The 19,643-nt window shown below is 44.0% G+C and overlaps 2 protein-coding genes across 2 annotated transcripts; both read right to left on the reverse strand.

Moving 5' to 3' along the window:
• Nucleotides 1-1,145: 1,145 nt before the first annotated feature.
• Nucleotides 1,146-6,930, reverse strand: LOC138614824 (lon protease homolog, mitochondrial-like). Its single transcript, XM_069688404.1, has 7 exons — nucleotides 6,412-6,930; nucleotides 4,344-4,432; nucleotides 3,957-4,076; nucleotides 3,621-3,786; nucleotides 2,311-2,424; nucleotides 2,151-2,212; nucleotides 1,146-1,716 (listed from the first exon to the last, which is right to left on the reverse strand). The coding sequence occupies exons 1-7, from the start codon at nucleotides 6,910-6,912 to the stop codon at nucleotides 1,473-1,475; spliced, it is 1,296 nt and encodes a 431-aa protein (XP_069544505.1). The 5' UTR covers nucleotides 6,913-6,930; the 3' UTR covers nucleotides 1,146-1,472.
• Nucleotides 6,931-15,655: 8,725 nt separating this feature from the next.
• On the reverse strand, nucleotides 15,656-19,637 carry dohh (deoxyhypusine hydroxylase/monooxygenase). Its single transcript, XM_069688408.1, has 6 exons — nucleotides 19,548-19,637; nucleotides 18,627-18,733; nucleotides 17,801-17,968; nucleotides 17,451-17,527; nucleotides 17,075-17,330; nucleotides 15,656-16,515 (listed from the first exon to the last, which is right to left on the reverse strand). The coding sequence occupies exons 2-6, from the start codon at nucleotides 18,730-18,732 to the stop codon at nucleotides 16,205-16,207; spliced, it is 918 nt and encodes a 305-aa protein (XP_069544509.1). The 5' UTR covers nucleotide 18,733; nucleotides 19,548-19,637; the 3' UTR covers nucleotides 15,656-16,204.
• Nucleotides 19,638-19,643: the final 6 nt, after the last annotated feature.

The raw sequence follows: 19,643 nt of genomic DNA on the forward strand, positions 1-19,643 counted from the left end.
ATTGATAACTCAGAGATATGTATTGATAACTCAGAGATATGTATTGATAACTCAGAGATATGTGTTGATAACTCAGAGATATGTATTGATAACTCAGAGATATGTATTGATAACTCAGAGATATGTATTGATAACTCAGAGAGATATGATATGTATTGATAACTCAGAGATATGTGTTGATAACTCAGAGATATGTGTTGATAACTCAGAGATATGTATTGATAACTCAGAGATATGTGTTGATAACTCAGAGATATGTGTTGATAACTCAGATATGTATTGATAACTCAGAGATATGTATTGATAACTCAGAGATATGTATTGATAACTCAGAGATATGTATTGATAACTCAGAGATATGTATTGATAACTCAGATATGTATTGATAACTCAGAGATATGTGTTGATAACTCAGAGATATGTATTGATAACTCAGAGATATGTGTTGATAACTCAGAGATATGTGTTGATAACTCAGAGATATGTATTGATAACTCAGAGATATGTGTTGATAACTCAGAGATATGTGTTGATAACTCAGAGATATGTATTGATAACTCAGAGATATGTATTGATAACTCAGAGATATGTATTGATAACTCAGAGATATGTATTGATAACTCAGAGATATGTATTGATAACTCAGAGATATGTATTGATAACTCAGAGATATGTGTTGATAACTCAGAGATATGTATTGATAACTCAGATATGTATTGATAACTCAGATATGTATTGATAACTCAGAGATATGTGTTGATAACTCAGAGATATGTATTGATAACTCAGAGATATGTATTGATAACTCAGATATGTATTGATAACTCAGAGATATGTATTGATAACTCAGATATGTATTGATAACTCAGAGATATGTGTTGATAACTCAGAGATATGTATTGATAACTCAGAGATATGTATTGATAACTCAGAGATATGTATTGATAACTCAGAGATATGTATTGATAACTCAGAGATATGTGTTGATAACTCAGAGATATGTGTTGATAACTCAGAGATATGTATTGATAACTCAGAGATATGTATTGATAACTCAGAGATATGTGTTGATAACTCAGAGATATGTGCTGATAACTCAGCTGTAGTGTACGACTACGAATATTGTTATTATTATTATTGTTTCCTACAAAGTGGGATGTAATGTCAGCTCTATGTTGGAGACGGTACAGAAGTCAGCTGTGATTTCAAAACCAGATGATCTGAAAACAGTTTGTCGTACAGAGAAACGAGCGGTTTCATCAGAAAGGTTGAGTTCTGCTGTTTATGATGATAATCAGCACGTTGGGAAGCGATCTGGACTTCAGGAATTATTGAGTTGAGAGTAGCGGGTGTTGAGAAGGACGCAGCGCTTCATACCGAGTGGAACGACCATTAAACTTGATGCAACTTTAAAGTGGAGTTTCTCTGCAACACTTGGTCACAAAGACGAGGCTCTCACATTGTTGGAGAGCTCAAGTCGTGCAGTTTTGTAAGAAGAATCGTGAAGCAAACTCGCTGCCTTGGTCCTCCAGGACTCGCTGAGCACAGTCCCACACACACACGCTACAAACATGCACACTGCTCACATTGATCTCCTCCAGGACGTCCTGCAGCTCGTGAGACTCGGCTCCGGTCAGAGCTGCTCCCATGTCACTCAGGTAGATGGGATTATCAACCACCCTCTGACCGGCCTGCATCATCTGGAGGACGGACTCTCTGAGAGACAGAGACAGAGAGACAGACAGACAGACAGAGAGAGAGAGAGAGAGAGAGAGAGAGAGAGAGAGAGAGAGAGAGAGAGAGAGAGAGAGAGAGAGAGAGAGAGAGAGAGAGAGAGAGAGAGAGAGAAATATTTGAGACATTATTACGATGGGCTGAGAACATAATTAATCTCTTTGGATGATTTGATAGCGAAGTGGACATAACAACACAGATACAACTGGCAGCTGACTAAAGCTCCTCCAAACATCCATCACAGGAGCCGCTGCTGCAGATGTTTCTACCACAGAGCTTCATCTGATCAGCTCCATCTATATACAATACTTATGTTATTTTTCTATATCTTAGAATTATTATTTTAGTAACTTTATTGCAGCCAAGGTGTGAACTGTGAGCTGAACTAATGGCAGCTGATAAAATGTGTGACAGACCTGTAGAGGGGGTTGAGTGCGATGATGTCCCTGATGGTCTTCACTATCTCTGCCGTCAGTGCCTGCACAACACAGACAACACACAAACTCTACTTGTCAGACTCTGAGTTTGCCCCCCTCCCCTCCCCCGCCCCCCCGCGGTGCTGTCCGTGTGCGGTACCTTGACCTCCTCGGTGACGGTGAACTGTTCGTGCTGAACGTTGTCCACCTCCACCATCAGGATGTCGGAGGACGGCAGTGGCTGCAGCTCTGGACTCAGGTCCGCTTCTGAAATCTGACCAACACACTTCAAATCACACACTTCTGCCTTCATCACTGATGATGATGACAGCTGGAACAACTGAGTGTCAAAGATGAGAGACCAAAATCTAATTGAAAAACTCCATCTGGTTTGTGTTGAAAAGTTCCTCCTACTTCACTCTGCATGTTTAAACTGTGACCTCGGACACTCAGGGGTCATCGAACAGGTTCAGCCGGTAAACAGGGCCCCGGGCCTCCAACCGACACCCGGCGCCAGGGTCCTGTTTCTGTTAGTTTGTGGTGGTTTGATGACACACATGCACCATGTGGCCGCGATACAAATTTAAATATTAAGAGCCGAACACTCAGTTTTGACAAAGAAAGGAAACACAGGTTTCCCACTCCAGGTTAAATGTTAAACTCTCTGCCTGTCAGTGACTGAAAAGCTGAATCTCCATGAGATATAATGAACAGAAAAACATGCTGCTGTTGTGCTGAGCGACAAGAAATAGACACTTTATGTTAAAAATAAATAAATTAAATCCATCTCTAAATCCTGGCTGCAGAGAGAAATCATTGATCTAACAATAACAGTAATTAGCTCACAGCCTCATAAACTACATTTTTAATATCTGTCAGTGAGCACTAATGCTACCAAACACACACACTGACAATAACTAGATAACTAACGTTACAGCTACAGACATGGAAGATATTACATTTTGGTAAATGGAAACTAATATTTAAACATGCAAACTAAATTCCCTGATATTCCTGGACTTGGACCAACAAATGATCTAATTCCCTGCCTGAAAAAAAGGTTTTAAAATTCCCTGAACCTTGGTAACCCTGGAAACAGGACCTAAGTAAAGAGGATATTGTGCTTCAGTGGTGCAAACACTACAACAAATATGCAGTTAAACAAACGACCAAAACTCAGTGACATTAGTGAGCGTGGTGCTTTCAGGGACACTGGGGATCTGGGGCATCAGGACACTCGCTCAGTCTGTCTGTAGCTACTCCACGTTTATTATCTGCTTTTGATCAGTTTTAACTGAATAAAGACACGTAAGCAGTACTCTAATCCCTAATCTGTGTGCTGACTCAGCACCAGCTGAACTGGGACCCGGTTCAGAACCCTGACTCGCTAAAACGCAGCTGAACCTCCAGCCAGGTCGGAGCCCGTTCTGCTGGTGTTAAGAGTAAATCTCTCGGGGTCAGGGTACACACCTTTTCCTCCAGCTGCTCCGGCTCTCTGCCCGGCTGCTCTTTGCGGCTGCGTTTGGACTTGCGTCTCGCTGCGGGTTGGAGCTGAGACTCGGGCTCAGACTCTGACATCGCTGCCGATGCTGCCGCCTCCTCCGGCTCCACCTCCAGCTGTTTAGTGATCCGGATCCTGGCCGACGAGAGCATACCGGTGTTCACAGACTGGTCACAAGGTCTGCGCACGCGCGCGCGCGCACACACACACACACACACACACACACACACACACACACACACACACACACACACACACACACACACACACACACACACACACACACACACTGCAGTGGATCGTACCTGCGGTGTCCCATGACGATCATCCTCAGCTTGTCTCCCAAGTCCTGCATCTCATGGATCTGAACAAAGGTCCCCGTAGAGTAGACGGCATCCAGAGACTCCACCACATCCGACTCATTACTGCAGCACACACAAGCACACGTTTACAACCGACACAGACCGCAGGCAGCGCGTCTACGAGTCCACTGAATCTGCCTCAAAATAAATGTCTCTCATCGGTGCACAGGTTGAAATCTCTCAAACACGAAGTAACAGCACCGTGACGAAGACCAGTAAGTGTTAATAATCAGGTGAAAGCAGGAACACTAAGATGATGTCACGTAGGTACGGCGCTCGACTGCTCAGGTCTGGATCAGCTGACGTCAGCGACTCCAGCATCAGACTTACGCATCGTCTTTCTTCAGGAAAACTCCAGCATACGGCTGAGCCAGACGCACCTTCCTCCTCAGCAGCTCCATCAGCGCTTTGTTCTTTACCTGAGACACACACACACACACACACACACACACACACACACACACACACACACACACACACACACACACACACACACACACACACACAGGTTGTGGTGACAGATGTTGAACACCAGAAGAAGCTTTTCAAATGGTCCAGATTAAAATAGATTTTAAAACTGCCTTTAGTGCTGTTTTTTTGATTTGATTTGATACACTTTATTAATCCCCGAGGGGAAATGTCTTCACTACAGCAGGGGGGCTCTCAGGGGGGAGATGCTGCAGCAGGCTGCCACTAGCGCGGCGCCAGGTAACCTGACCTGAGGTGCATGTTTTTGGATGATGGGAGGAAGCCGGAGAACCCGGAGAGAACCCACGCAAGCACAGGGAGAACATGCAAACTCCACACAGAAAGGCCCAGGACCGGATTCGAACCCAGAACCTTTTTGCTGTGAGGCGACAGTGCTAACATGTTTAGATAAGCTGTGTGTAGGTGACAGAAACACACACCTGTGATATAAACACACACCTGTGACAGAAACACACACCTGTGATAGAAACACACACCTGTGACAGAAACACACACCTGTGATAGAAACACACACCTGTGATAAACACACACCTGTGATAAACACACACCTGTGATAGAAACACACACCTGTGATAAACACACACCTGTGACAGAAACACACACCTGTGATAGAAACACACACCTGTGATAGAAACACACACCTGTGATAGAAACACACACCTGTGAAACACACACCTGTGACAGAAACACACACCTGTGATATAAACACACACCTGTGATAGAAACACACACCTGTGATAGAAACACACACCTGTGACAGAAACACACACCTGTGATATAAACACACACCTGTGATAGAAACACACACCTGTGACAGAAACACACACCTGTGATATAAACACACACCTGTGATATAAACACACACCTGTGATAGAAACACACACCTGTGATAGAAACACACACCTGTGATATAAACACACACCTGTGATAGAAACACATACCTGTGATAGAAACACACACACATCTGTGATAGAAACACACACCTGTGATAGAAACACACACCTGTGATAAACACACACCTGTGATAGAAACACACACACCTGTGATATAAACACACACCTGTGATAAACACACACCTGTGATAGAAACACACACCTGTGATAAACACATACCTGTGATAAACACACACCTGTGATATAAATAAACACACACCTGTAGATATAGAAACACACACCTGTGATATAAACACACACCTGTGATAAACACACACCTGTGATAGAAACACACACCTGTGATAGAAACACACACCTGTGATAGAAACACACACACCTGTGATATAAACACACACCTGTGATAGAAACACACACCTGTGATAGAAACACACACCTGTGATAAACACACACCTGTGATAGAAACACACACCTGTGATAGAAACACACACCTGTGATAAACACACACACCTGTGACAGAAACACACACACCTGTGACATAAACACACACACCTGTGATATAAACACACACACCTGTGATATAAACACACACCTGTGACAGAAACACACACCTGTGATAGAAACACACACCTGTGATATAAACACACACCTGTGATAAACACACACCTGTGACTGTCTTTCTGTTTAAAGGTTGTAGTCTTCATCACCCTCATCACAACAACCTCCATCAGTAAACTCCACCCTGAACAGGACATCCTGGGCTCTGATTGGTTCAGAGGAACACCAACAAGCCGCAGTGCTTTTCTTCAGAGCTGAGGAACCCCGGTGACGTCAGGGTTTCTCGTGACCCGTCCAGAGGACATCAGACAACATGCGTTCACAGCCGCGCTGAGTTTGGTGACGTCACACTGAATGACGCTGGTCCTCCTCATTACCGGAGGACCAGCGGGAGGTTGCGTCATCACCCTCGTGTCCTTGAGCCCCATGAAAACAGCGACATGACGTCACGGCGCGCTCACCTCTATGATCTTGATGAAGCGCGGGAACACCGGGTTCCTGCTGACAGCGACCAGCGGCACGTTGGGGAACACCTCCGGGACCACCATGGGGGTGAGAGCCGTCACTCCGCTGTACGCTCCTCCTCCGTCTCCGCCGGACTCCTCTCCCCCGGAGTCGGCGCTTTCCCCGCCGTCCTCCCCGGAGAAGCCCGCACCGCTGGCCCGGTTGCCGTACATCCTGTCCTGAACGGTCCGGGGTCCGCGGGTCGGCGTGAGGATCCCGGTGTGGACGCGAGGAACGGCCCCGACCCGCATCCACCGCTGCGGTCCGGCGGTCAGCGCGTCGATGACGGACCGGGACGGAGAGCCGCCGGTGCTCTGAGCGGTTCCAGTGCTGGTGTAGAACCGGGCGGGCCGAAGCCCGGTCGGGTGGGGGGCCACCGCGGGCCACCTCACCAGAACCAGAGCCGAGTTTCTGTGAAGCCGCCTGGCAGCGCCGATCATCTTCACGCAGGACGCCATGTTGCTCTGGAGCTTTCCACCGCCGCACGTGACCCACCGCTTTCCGTCAATGTTTGATGACGTAGTTCTGCGTGCACCTGCGCAAGGCTTTTTCTGGAAATCTCAGCAATACCAATGTAAACAATACCATTCATGATAAATGTATGTGCTTCAAGTAAAAAAAAATGTTTTATGGAAAGTTATATGGAAAAACATTAACAGAAAAAGTAAAAGAAATAAAAAGATGTTCAACAGTTCAGACAATAAAGCATTCAGGGCATGCACGAGAATTTATAACCTTATTGAACAAAATTTAAATATACAAACAATGCATACAAGCACTCAATATTATATCGTACAGAAAAAAAACTATAATATAGGTTTAGATAAATAACATTTTAAAAAGTGCAGGTAAAATTATGCATATCTTACATTAATGAAATTATGATGACAAAATAAATTCTCTTCTGTAAATTCAGTTTATAGTTGGACAGTTTTGATATTTGTTTCAGTGTTTATACATTTAGGGTCTTCACATATTCTTACTTCCTGTGCCAATTGGAGGCTGCTGGAAACGAATGACTGCAACGACTCCGTTCCCTGCTGCTGCCATGAGACGGAGAATCAGGGCACATGTAGGTGAAGAAAAATGTAGAACCTGGATAATATTCTGATATAAGAAATCATGCTTTCCATCTAGTACGACTTGTGCAGACAAACTTTGTCAACGTTATCTTTGCTCAAAGCCACAGGACTCTATAAACTTCGTACACGACCACCAACAATGTTCCTTTGTTCCATCCAAGTCCAGCGTTGCTCTCCAGCTCTCACCGAACACTCAGCCATGTTCTCCTCAGTTACAGCATGAAGCACGTTTGGGAGGAAACGTATTTACAGTGACTTACATAGAGAGTTTGTAAATTCAAATTTAAAAGAAGTAACCGTCTTGTCCGTCATCATCTTCATCCTTCTCTTCATCGGACTCCTCCATCTCCTCCTTGGCAGCTTCCTGCTCCTCCACAGCCTATATTCAAGTTGAAAAAACTATCTTCAAGTTGAAAAAACTATTCTCAAACAAATTATTTTAGTTTAAGTTCATTGTTCTATTTGGAAAAGTTCAAGATCAAATCTTGAACTTTTAGTTTAAAATTTGTGTTTTTCATTTACTTATTTTTTTTCAAAATAACCACATTTTTGGCCCTGATTTGGCTCTATAAACCTGTACAGGTAAAATTTAATTAACGGTGTGACTAAAGATACTGTTAACTATTTAATTTATCTAATATTTATCATGAACAACTAGTCAGTAAAGCTCTGTAGTTGGTTGACGGCATTCTGTTACTCAACTGGTACAATGCAAAGGGAAATTCAGCAGTTCACACATAAAACACTCAGAAGACTTCAGGTACAGTGCATCTGGAAAGTATTCACAGCGCTTCACTTTTTACACATTTTGTTATGTTACAGCCTTATTCTAAAATGGATTAAATAAAACAAAATTATTCAAAATTCTACACACAATACCCCATAATGACAAAGTGAAAAACGTTTGTTTAAAATTTTCGCAAATCTATCAAAAATAAAATATAACACGTCCATAAGTATTCACAGCCTTTGCTCAATACTTTGTTGAAGCACCTTTGGCAGAAATTACAGCCTCAAGTCTTTTTGAGTATGATGCTATAAGCTTGGCTCCTATTCTTGGGCAGTTTCTCCCATTCTTCTTTGCAGGACCTCTGAAGCTCCATCAGGTTGGATCGGGAGCGTCGGTGCACAGACATCTTCAGATCTCTCCAGAGGTGTTCAATCGGGTTCAAGTCTGGGCTCTGGGTGGGCCACTGAAAGACATTCACAGAGTTGTCCCGAAGACACTCCTTTGTTATCTTGGCTGTGTGCTTCGGGTCGTTGTCCTGTTGGAAGATGAACCTTCGCCCCAGTCTGAGGTCCAGAGCGCTCTGGAGAAGGTTTTCATTAAAGATGTCTCTGTACATTGCTGCATTCATCTTTCCCTCCATCCTGACTGGTCTCCCAGTTCCTGCTGCTGAAAAACATCCCCACAGCATGATGCTGCCACCACCATGCTTCACTGTAGGGATGGTATTGGCCAGGTGATGAGCGGTGCCTGGTTTCCTCCAAACATGACGCTTGGCATTCAGGCCAAAGAGTTCAATCTTTGTTTCATCAGACCAGAGAATTTAGTTTCTCCTGGTCTGAGAGTCCTTCAGGTTCCTTTTGGTAAACTCCAGGTGGGCTGTCATGAGCCTTTTACTGAGGAGTGGCTTCCGTCTGGCTACTCTACCATACAGGCCTGCTTGGTGGAGTGCTGCAGAGATGGTTGTTCTTCTGGAAGGTTCTCCTCTCTTCACAGAGCAACGTTGGAGCTCTGTCAGAGTGACCATCGGGTTCTTGGTCACCTCCCTGACTAAGGCCCTTCTCCCCCGATCGCTCAGTTTGGCCGGGCGGCCGACTCTAGGAAGAGTCCTGGTGGTTCAAACTTCCACATTTTGAGGAAAAAATGAATTTAATCCATTTTGGAATAAGGCTGTAACATAAAATGTGGAAAAACTGAAGAGCTGTGAATACTTTCCAGATGCACTGTATTTTACAACATTATATAGAATATGTATTTCAAATATATATATATATATATATATATATATAGTCAGGAGTATGATGTGTGTAATCTGAGACCATCTCACAGTTTCTAGTTTTCAGTGCAGTTAAAGCAACTCTTCTTAGTTGTTCAACTCAGTCTCATTTGATTTATAGAAATAAAGGATTCTTTGTGATGCTATTTTGTAAACATGAATGTCACCATGAACTTCAGTATCAACATTTCTGTCGGAGCACTGATGAGATAACGAAAGAGGGATCGTATTGTTCTCATATGAGCTTCTCCTCATCGACTCAATATGAAATCAAGGTTCGAATTTAAGATCCTTAGGATGTTGCATCCTACTGGGTGGAGACCTCTGCTTCATTTTGAGACTATTTTAGCAGCTGTTAACCAATCAGTGTGCAGCAAAACCGACAACAACCATTGCAACTACATTTAGAAAAAAACACTGCACTTTCATGCCATCGCACGTAAAGACGGTGACTCGTTGCTGATCGGTCCAGAACCTCTAAAAGAAATGTGTCTAAAAGCAACCACACCCTTCAGGATAAAGGTGGAGAATAAAGTCATCAATGATAATGATCTTTTCTTGAAATGGAATTACATATTTCTTTAAAAACCTCCAAATTACAAAGTTATTTAAAGTTACAATCTCAAAAATCTCTGTTTCTTATTCTCTTTGGCTGCACCTATGCTATTACACAAGGTGTAATTGTAGATGTGTTGTTGGACTTCATATTCCAATCAAGTGTGACCAAAATGCAGTTATTTTGTTCAGAGCGCCATGTCTATTTTTGTTGTCAACTACATGCGACAAGTGAAAAATAGCAAAACATCTTCTGTGTAGATAACATGCTGCAGCCACAACGCAGGGCACATGTACGACATGCATCTTTCACATGCTGTGTGGTAACATGGACGCCAAAAAGAAAGTCAAGATGTTCCCTGACCGTTAAACACAAGTTACACAGGCAGTGAGGTCCAGTCCTGAGCCTGTCGTTAGCCCCACCTACCTCCTCTGGGGGAACGACCACTGCTGGGTGATAGAGAAAGCTTCACTAACTGAGCACCCAGCTTGTTCACTTCATAATAATAATAATAATGATAAGTGGACCACAGGATCAATCACAGCTGTGTTACCTCATATAGATATTTAATGAAAATATTCAGGATTTTTACATGAAAGGAAACTTTGATAGACATGTAAAATAAAGTCTAACTGGTGGAGGCAGTAGGGAGGTCCGGTCACCACATCTTCCGTCTCTTGCTGGGGGATTCCATGATGTTACTCTAAAGATCCTAAAAACTCCTCCAGCATCATTCGGGTCGTCCCTGTGGCCTCCTCATGTTCCTCCATCCTCCATGTTGATCTCCCTCCAGGTGTCTGAGCTCCTGTCCTGTCCTCCTTTCATTTCAGACGCTTTAATCCACCATTTTGTTCTTTCATTCACTCCACAGAGCTCCTGACTGCAGGTCACGTAGGAAAGTAGATCAACTATTCATTTGAGAGCTTCACCTTGAAGCCCAGCTCGTTCTTCATCCTAACAGACCATTAGAGCGTCCACATCGCTGCAGACGGAGCTCCAACCTTCTCCCTACCATCACTGGTGAACCAGACTCAGAGAGACTCTGTTCACTCTCTCTACCAGCTCCAAGAAGTTGGCACATAGTTGTGATTACAGTTTTCCTCTTTTTTAACCCCAACAGGCTTTACGATCAGACACACATCTTTTTCCACAGTGTCTGTATCAGCTTGTTTCAGGACTTCGTTGAACATCCTGAGAGTGTTGAACACGTCAGGATGTCCACCAGACAAAGTTGTGATGTTCGTCTGCACAGATAATGATAATATTCTGAACTCTGCTTGTCCTCGTCCCTCCAGACAGCTCGCCGTCCCTCTGCCGGTGGGGGACTGTGTGTTCAGCCTCAGCTGGCTGCTGCCCACCTACTTCCTGTTTGCAGTAAGGGGAGAGGAGGTGGACATGGTTGAGGAGTACAAGTACCTGGGTGTCTCCATGACAACAGACTGAACTGGAAGACCAACATCAATGCTGTCTACAAGAAGGTGATGAGTCGACTCTTTTTCTTGAGGAAACTTCGATCCTTCAATGTGTGCAGTGAGATGTTGGAGATGTTCTACCATCTGTTGTGGCCAGTGCTTTGTACTTCACTGTGGTCTGCTGGGGGAGCAGCATTGGAGCCGGTGACACCAACAGACTTAACAAACTGGTTAAGAAGGCCGGCTCCATCATCGGCTACAAACTAGATAGTCTGGAAAAGGTGGTGGAGAGGAGGACGCTGATCAAACTATTGTCCATCTTGGATAATCCTGTCCACCCTCTCAACCACCTGCTGCAGGGACAGAGGAGCACTTTCTCTAAAAGATTCCTCCAGCTCCGCTGTCACAAGGACAGATACAGGAGATCATTCCTGATACAGGAGATCATTCCTGATACAGGAGATCATTCCAGATACAGGAGATCATTCCTGCCCACTGCCATAAGACTTTACAATAACTCACCTCTGGCAAAATCCATCACAGTACAATAACACTGTTGACTGTGTTTCTTGGTTTCTTGCTTGTATATTATATGTATATTATATATATAGATATATACTTTTGTACCTCTTTTGGAAACATCTGGTAAAATATAACCCAGTTTTATAGAAACTACATAAATAAATAAAAAGCATGCAGCCAACCTGAACTTTGACCCAGTTTACTGCAGAATGACTCTTAATGGTTTAAAACAGAAATATAAATCACACAGTTAAAGAGAAGAAAAGTCAACATCGGTCCACTGATGTCTCTGTGACGACTTCATTCAGCTGTCAATCATGACGACATATCATCAAATAACTGATCAATAACAAACTGTTGGAAAAACTGAACAAACTATTGTTGCTATGATAAGAAGAACTTCAAACATGACAGAAACCAGTTTAGATATTTTGAGGTCTACTTAGATTTTTGAGTTTGGCTCATATCCACTATACTGCAACCATCCACCAGGTGGCGATGGGAATATTTAGACTTCACTTCTCCATGATTACATACAGTTTGTGGTCTGCATACATACAAGTCCTCTGAGGTGTTTGACAGGGAATGATTCAATGATGGATATCCGCAATACATATCCAGCGAAACATCTGGTGTCCACCTATTAACCCTCGTGTTGTCCTTGGGTCAAAATGACCTGCAGCTGTGTTCAACCAAGTTCTATTTTATTTCTATATTTTTTGGGATCATTGGTGATCATTCTTTAAAGAAACCCTCACAGCCTCCTTGTCACCAATGATCCCAAAAAATATGAAAATAAAATAGAACTTGGTTGAACACAGCTGCGGGTCATTTTGACCCAAGGACAACAGGGGGGTTAAACTGTAGACATACATTTTTATCTGCATATGTACAGACTCTGTGGTTTATAATGAGTGACATGCAGCAAATGTTATTTTCAGGATTTGTTTTTGTGGGAAAAACATAAACGTTTTACACTAATTTGGTCTTAACACAGCTCTCAAGGGGATCTTTAATATTTGCTGCAGCATTTCCATCAATAAGATGTTCTTCAGGCCAAAATCTCACATTTGTGTGATTTTTCATCTCACACCAAAGCACTGTTCCTCAAATAATGGTTTCATATTATTTGTGAGGCAGTCGCCGTATGTTTGTTTGTTTCTCAGTTCTCTTGTCACTCTTCTTCTGTCCAGAAACTACAACGTGTCCCCGAGTTCCTACTTCGTGTCTTCCGGTGAGAAATGCCCCTTCATCTGCTCCCTCGACCTCCCGTGACGTTCCCGCTCCCTGGGACGACGGGACCACCTGCTCCCTGGCTCCTCCCCGAGGCGGTTCCCCTGGAAACGAGTCGGTCCCCGCGGTTGTCGGGGCTGGCACCGCCTCGTGTCAACGGGAACGTGTCACGCCGGAGACCACAACCCCAACAGGGAGCCACTAACTTCGACAACGTCGGCTCCGCTTTGATCTGAGCACAGCAGGGGGCCGAGACCTCAACCGAGCACCAACACTGTACTTTCAAAGTTAATAATGGCAGCACCTCATTTCTGAGGATGAGATGCTGATGTACTACAAGATGTGTACTTCTATCTGATTTTTATGGCATCTGCCTCCAGGTTGTCCCGCTGGAGGGATGGACCGACGTGATGTACATGGTGATGGACGCTCATTCCTTCTGGAGTTTCCTTTTCTTCATGCTTGTCACTGTGGTAAAAACCTACTCGTCTTTGTTCATGTTTTACTTCATATTTACTGTACAAAATGACCCTCTCTCAAAGTCTGAATCATGTTTAGGCATGTTTCCATGGTGGGAACTCTGGAGCAGGTCATAACCAACAGAACGGACCATTGAATGACCAGTTTCTGTTGTTCTGTCAGGCTGCTTTTAGGGGAGGATTATCATTGAGTTTGAGTAGTTTTGATGTAGTCCAGAACATCTGGCCCAGCGGTGCTCATAGCCTGCGCCTGAACATCTGGGGCCGTATTCATAACAGTAGACAATTAGGATTTAGCAATTCTTCATTTAGCAATCACAACACGGCACACTGGTGCAGTGGTTCAGTGATTCAAAATGTAAAAGAAAAATATATATTATCTGAATAAATACAAATATTTCACAGTACCGTTCACATACTCTGGCATTTCTATAACAGCTGGTGGCTCCTCTGCCGGCAGTGGGAGAAAGGAGGAGAGCTGGTGCTGCAGCTGCTGGACCTGGGGGGCCGTAAAGAAAGTTATTCAACTTATAAAAGATGTTCTGTACACCGAGATGGTTTTTAATACCGTAAATAAAGTTATTAAACTTATAAAAGTGTTCTCGGGCTTCTTTTCTAATGACCGCCCGTTTAGTGGAGTTGATCGGCCTCCCTGTGGGGCCTGAAGTTGTGTCTGTGACAGGGAAATGCTCTAACTCCACGGGTTGCTATGGTTACTCAGGCTGGGCTCACGAGAGCACAATGGAGAAGAAAAAAGGAAACGGAAGTTGATGATTAGGCTCCATCTTTGACCTCGCTTTTACATTTTAAAACATTTAACAGTATAATGTGAAGGAAAGACACTGAGGGTCGAAGGATGGTGTCGGCGGTGGTAGAAGTTCTCCGACCAAAACAGCTAAATAAATATTCTCCATGACAAGTTAGTCCAGAAGTAGCAGCAACATGTGGTTAGTCGAAAAGTAAGTCTTCAAGTTTGGTACAATTATACATGACATCGTCAGATTATTAATAGTTAATAAATAATAATACCAGGACTAGAAATGATTCCCGAATGATTGAAGTGATCTATTTATCCAAAGTGGAAACTAAAGAAACTAATTAATTAAATCAATCTTCGGTGAGGTCACTCTCTTTCAAATTGCACCATCTCTCCTCGGTTCACCTGAACACCGTTGTTCATGTTACCTGTCGGGTCGGTTGTGGAGCCGTCCGGTTCTTCTGTGGATCCAGCCCGAGTCCGTCAGGTTCTCACCACTTGCTGCAGGACTCCTTGTTCTTCTCGTGGCTGAAGAGCTCGTCTGTTCTTTCCAACTCCTCGTTCTCCCTGATGGTGGATCGGACTCTAAACATCGGACTGTTCCAGTCATACTTCAGATGTGAAAATAAATGTAACTTTCTATATATTTGAGGAATTAAACCTTTGATTCTCTTTGAAACGATGCTTAAAGATAAAGTTGATGTACTTGAGGAAGTGACACAATTTAAAAAAAAAAAAAAAGAATAAATACAAAAAAACAGTCACAAAGAAAAAATAAATTCATGCCAACATTTATCAAACCTTCAGATTGATGATCAGAACCTCCTCATTGATGGACAGATGGAACCGGTCTCATTTAAACCTCTGATTTACTTTTTACTGTTCTGACATTGATGTTCAATAAATGGTTAAAAAAGGTCATTTTCATTGTGGTGTTTAAGTACGTCACCTTTAACTGTGTAGATTAATAAAAAATAATCAAATGTTTGATTATTAAAACGTGTTTAAGAAGCCTGTGATTTCCAGCGGATGTACCTTTATGACTGAACACTGCTTCCACGCTGCTGTTCTTCCAAACAGCTCATTTTGTAACAGTAGCAGAGACACTGTCTGAAGACAGATGTGGTGAATGTGAAGGACATATAATAAGACTCGCATCATGTTGTGTATGGAAGCATCTGATTGTGTCATGTTTCCACCCATTTATTCAGCTTCTTCCTTTACGGCCATCAAATATGTCCCAACATATATGGAAAACATGATAGGTAGGAAAACATCAGGAACCAGATGTGCAAATAAAACTATAAATGCTCCAGAAGTCTTCCCTCTCCTTTCTGCAGGACTGAGTGATGCCATACAGACTATTAAAAGAGTAATGAGAACATCCATCACCTCCGACCATCAGCTCACAGCTGACTGAACAAAGTGGAGGAGCTGTAGTTTCCAGAAACCCAAACTGAAAGCAGAGATGAAAATGAACAATATTCCTGGAAAGGTGTAAAATCAGCAGGTCAAAGATCCACATCTGCTATTTTATTTCTGTATCTGAATGCAGCGCCATCTTTAGGGGAACAACATGAAGGGCTGTCTGGTCTGTTTTTCCGGCTGAGTTCTGGATTTTATGAGCCGAGTATTTTTCATGCTGTTGAGGCTTCGTCCCGTACGATCCCAGTTTTGGTTTGAGCAGCTTTTCTTAATAGTGAGCTTCAACCCTGCAACCTCACTAGTCCGTCCGCATACTGGAACTGGTCGCTGTTTTCGTACTCCAGCATGTCGAGAGCGACCTCGCAGCTCTCCTTGACCACGCGCTCTTGGTCGCTACGGTAACGCTGCAGCACGGCCAGACACTCGTCTTTGCCGATGGAGCCGAGGGCCTCCGCGGCCTCGTGTCGGACCATGGGGTTCTCACCGCAACGCTCCAGAGCCGCGCGCAGGGCCGGGACCGCCGCCGGGTGCTGCATCTGACCGAGGACGTAGCCGATCTCATGACGGAACAGAGCGCTGGAGCACTGCAGGCCTGCACACGCAACACGCACACGCAACACGCATGGGAGAGCAAACAAGAAATAGACACACTATTTTATTTCTAGAAACTTTACATTCAACTTTTCTACTTTTTTATCAGCTGGTCTTTGAATTCATCATTTTGGAGCTCTAAAAAAAAAAATCAACATTTTCCTGAATGTTTTCCTTCCTAAGCTGGTTAAAGAAAAGGCACGTGTTTACCGAAGAGGATAAAACCACTCAGGCAATAGATGTGAAATACCACAATGAAGATATTAACATAAATATATTTACATTTTGATGAATGGCAACTCAAATTTAAATGAGATGATCAAATCCCCAGACTATGACTTGAAGAGTTTTTAAAATTCCCTGATATTCCTGGACCAGTGGAAACCCAGTTATGAGCTTTCTGTGTTGAACAGAAAACATCTCTAAAAGGCCCAAAGACCACCAGCCTTGTTTGTTTTTCCACTGAAACAGATTTACAGTTGGTGGCTGAGTAGAAATTTCAACTTACAAAGTGAGAAACATGAAATGCCTAAAAGTTAACGGATCTAAAGTCATCGTACCGTCTCCCAGTGCCAGCACAGCCTCCTCCGTGCCCAGGTTTCGCAGGGCGAACATGGCCCGGTAGCGCTCAAAGAGTGGCAGGCTTTCATCCAACAGGCTGCAGCGCAGCTCCGACACGCTCTTCCTCACAGCTGGAGGCGCCGGGTCCACAGAGCAGTAGGGGTTCTGGTCTGTGCTGCCGTCCTCCAGCTGCTTCTCTCCTCCACTCTGCAGCCACTCCAGCCGGCGAACAGCCAGCTGACACGTCTCCGCCACCTGCAGAGATTTAGGGTCCGATGTTAGACCTCCGACGCACACTTCAGACTCACCTTCTTGTTGACGGTCGCGACACAACTGAATGAAGGGGAGAACCACCAACCGTGTTTGTGCTCCTACCTCTATGACAGGATCTTGGCTGTACTCTTTCAGAAGGTCCAGAACCGCTGAGTCACCGATCGCTCCCAGAGCTTCTCCTGCAGACACACAGAGACACACAGATGCAACACTGTCGCACATCGTCCTCGTGCCTCTTTGTGTGTCTGTGTGCTGTGATTATCAGAATATTTTCCTGAGGAGAGCAAAGTGAAGCACTACCCAGTGTTGGTAGGGTGTTCCTAATAATGTGCTCTTTCAGTGACCGTGTGGCTGGCAGTGAGCGGACTCCTCTCATCCCTGTACGGTGTGCACGTCTGTTAACCCGCTTCGTGCCCGTTTACCTGCTTCATGTTTACCTGCTTCATGTTTACCTGCTTCGTGCCTGACCATTGGCTCCTGCTGTGTGTCTCTGAGGACAGCCGTCAGAGTGGGAACGGCCCGTCTGTCCTGCATCTGTCCCAGGCAGTAGGCCAGCTCGTGCTTCAGCAGGGCCGACTCGTCATCGAAGGCCTTGCCGATCCATTCGATGGCTTCAGCACCTGACACACAGCTTGAATCAGCTCAATACAAGACAGATTCCTCATTCGTTCATCTTTGGATGGATTTCACAACATGCCACTGTTAATCGTTTAGTGGGTCGACAGGATTCTCTTGGAAACATGGACAGACCTATAGTCTGATAAAACAATATGCATTACATTATTATCTAACTCCAAATGGAGAATAATCTGGTTATTTCTTATGCAAATATAATAAATGGACTCTGCTTGCAAACAAAGTCTAGTAAAGTGATCTTCCTCCAAAGGGAGATGAGCAGGTGTACACACTGCCATCACATGACTACAACTGTTCATTACAATAACAATAAAATGTCTGTTTCCACATTTGATATGTTGCCGTTAGTCTATTTTCAATTAAATATGCGTTTATATGATTTGTAAATCATCCCATTGTGTTTTTAATTTACATTTTATAGTGTAACAATTGTTTTGGCCTACAGCATACATTGTAGGCTGCATGTGGACGTCCAGGGCGACTTGGTCTCGTGCAGATGTGAAACCATGCATACAAGGAGACCTGGAATCAACCTTGACATCTAAAATCACTCTGAATCCTGCGTGCCGTGCGGCGCTTCCTGTAAGTTTTAAAAACTTAACAGGTTCATAGAAGAGTCTGTGCTTTGTGGGCATGTTTTACCTCCCAGGCTCCTCAGGGTGAATAAAGCTCTGAAGCGCTGGGTCAGGTCGAGTCTCGGGTCCACCAGAACCTGTCCTACGGCCGTCACCTGCTCCACGCTGGCCATGCTGCCACAGAGAGACAGAGATCGGTGAGTCTTCAGCTGACTGCTCCCAGCTCTCATCAATAATCAATGCACACCTTTGTTTGCTCTGTGACCTGCATAATAACTTTAGCTCCACATGTATGCAGTAAAAATCACCTGTGGATTAGAATTAATGGCACAAAATAAATAATAAAAAATAAATAATGCAATGAAAAAATTCAGATGAATGTAAATGTTTAAAGCCATTTCATTCATTATTTTTGGAGTGGCACATCAAGATGCTGATTGAACAGAAGGACCTGGATCAGCACGTATGACCGTGTGATCCACTTCCAGTCAAAATCCAACAACCTCCCGCATCCATTGTAGAGTGGACCAGCACCCCACAGGCCACAATCAATAACCTGATGATACGTCACAGCAGACACAGATGATCTGAAGTCTTTTACTTCAACGCCATAACATAACGGAAGCATTTATATTTCTGTTGAGAGCACATTAATAACTCGGTTACGTATTACGTCAGGCAAACTTATAATATATTGGAAACCAAAATGTATTAATGCATTTTGTTAAATTTCATTCATAGACATTAGACAAATGTATGCTATCAAGAGTTTTGAGAAGTCATTAGGATGAGATTCACCCGAGTGACGTCACAGGCTGCTAGCCACGTGTCAGCGCAGCGGCGACATAACAAGGACCCGGATGACGCTAACTGTTAGCTCCCTGAGCTAACCCTTTATCCACCTCCAGGTGAACGCGTCCCGGCTCTAAGACAGGATTTAAAGATACCGACACGACGGGAGTATAAGTTAGACACGACTCGCACAAACCTTCAGTGGGCTGCTGCGGTTTGACTCAGGTACGTCCCGTGTATGACGACAGCAGCCGTACCTCAGTCCGGCAACACAGGAGGCGTTTCTTCTTCT

This window comes from Brachyistius frenatus, unplaced genomic scaffold, assembly GCF_029030835.1.
Source record: "Brachyistius frenatus isolate BFR_SWC_R1_liver_20210118 unplaced genomic scaffold, ASM2903083v1 Contig_585, whole genome shotgun sequence".
Taxonomy (NCBI): Eukaryota; Metazoa; Chordata; class Actinopteri; family Embiotocidae; genus Brachyistius; species Brachyistius frenatus.

Bases quoted from the DNA above. Each gene is read 5' to 3' on its own strand.
- LOC138614824 (XM_069688404.1), bottom strand. From the start codon at position 6,912: ATGGCGTCCTGCGTGAAGATGATCGGCGCTGCCAGGCGGCTTCACAGA. The intron at 3,787-3,956 runs GTACGATCCACT...CTCGTCGGCCAG, and splicing joins ATCGTCATGGGACACCGCAG to GATCCGGATCACTAAACAGC. The intron at 2,425-3,620 runs GTGTGTACCCTG...TGTGTTGGTCAG, and splicing joins CGGAGCAGCTGGAGGAAAAG to ATTTCAGAAGCGGACCTGAG.
- dohh (XM_069688408.1), bottom strand. From the start codon at position 18,732: ATGGCCAGCGTGGAGCAGGTGACGGCCGTAGGACAGGTTCTGGTGGAC. The intron at 17,969-18,626 runs GTAAAACATGCC...GCTGTGTGTCAG, and splicing joins CACCCTGAGGAGCCTGGGAG to GTGCTGAAGCCATCGAATGG. The intron at 17,528-17,800 runs GTAAACATGAAG...GTGTGTCTGCAG, and splicing joins AATGGTCAGGCACGAAGCAG to GAGAAGCTCTGGGAGCGATC.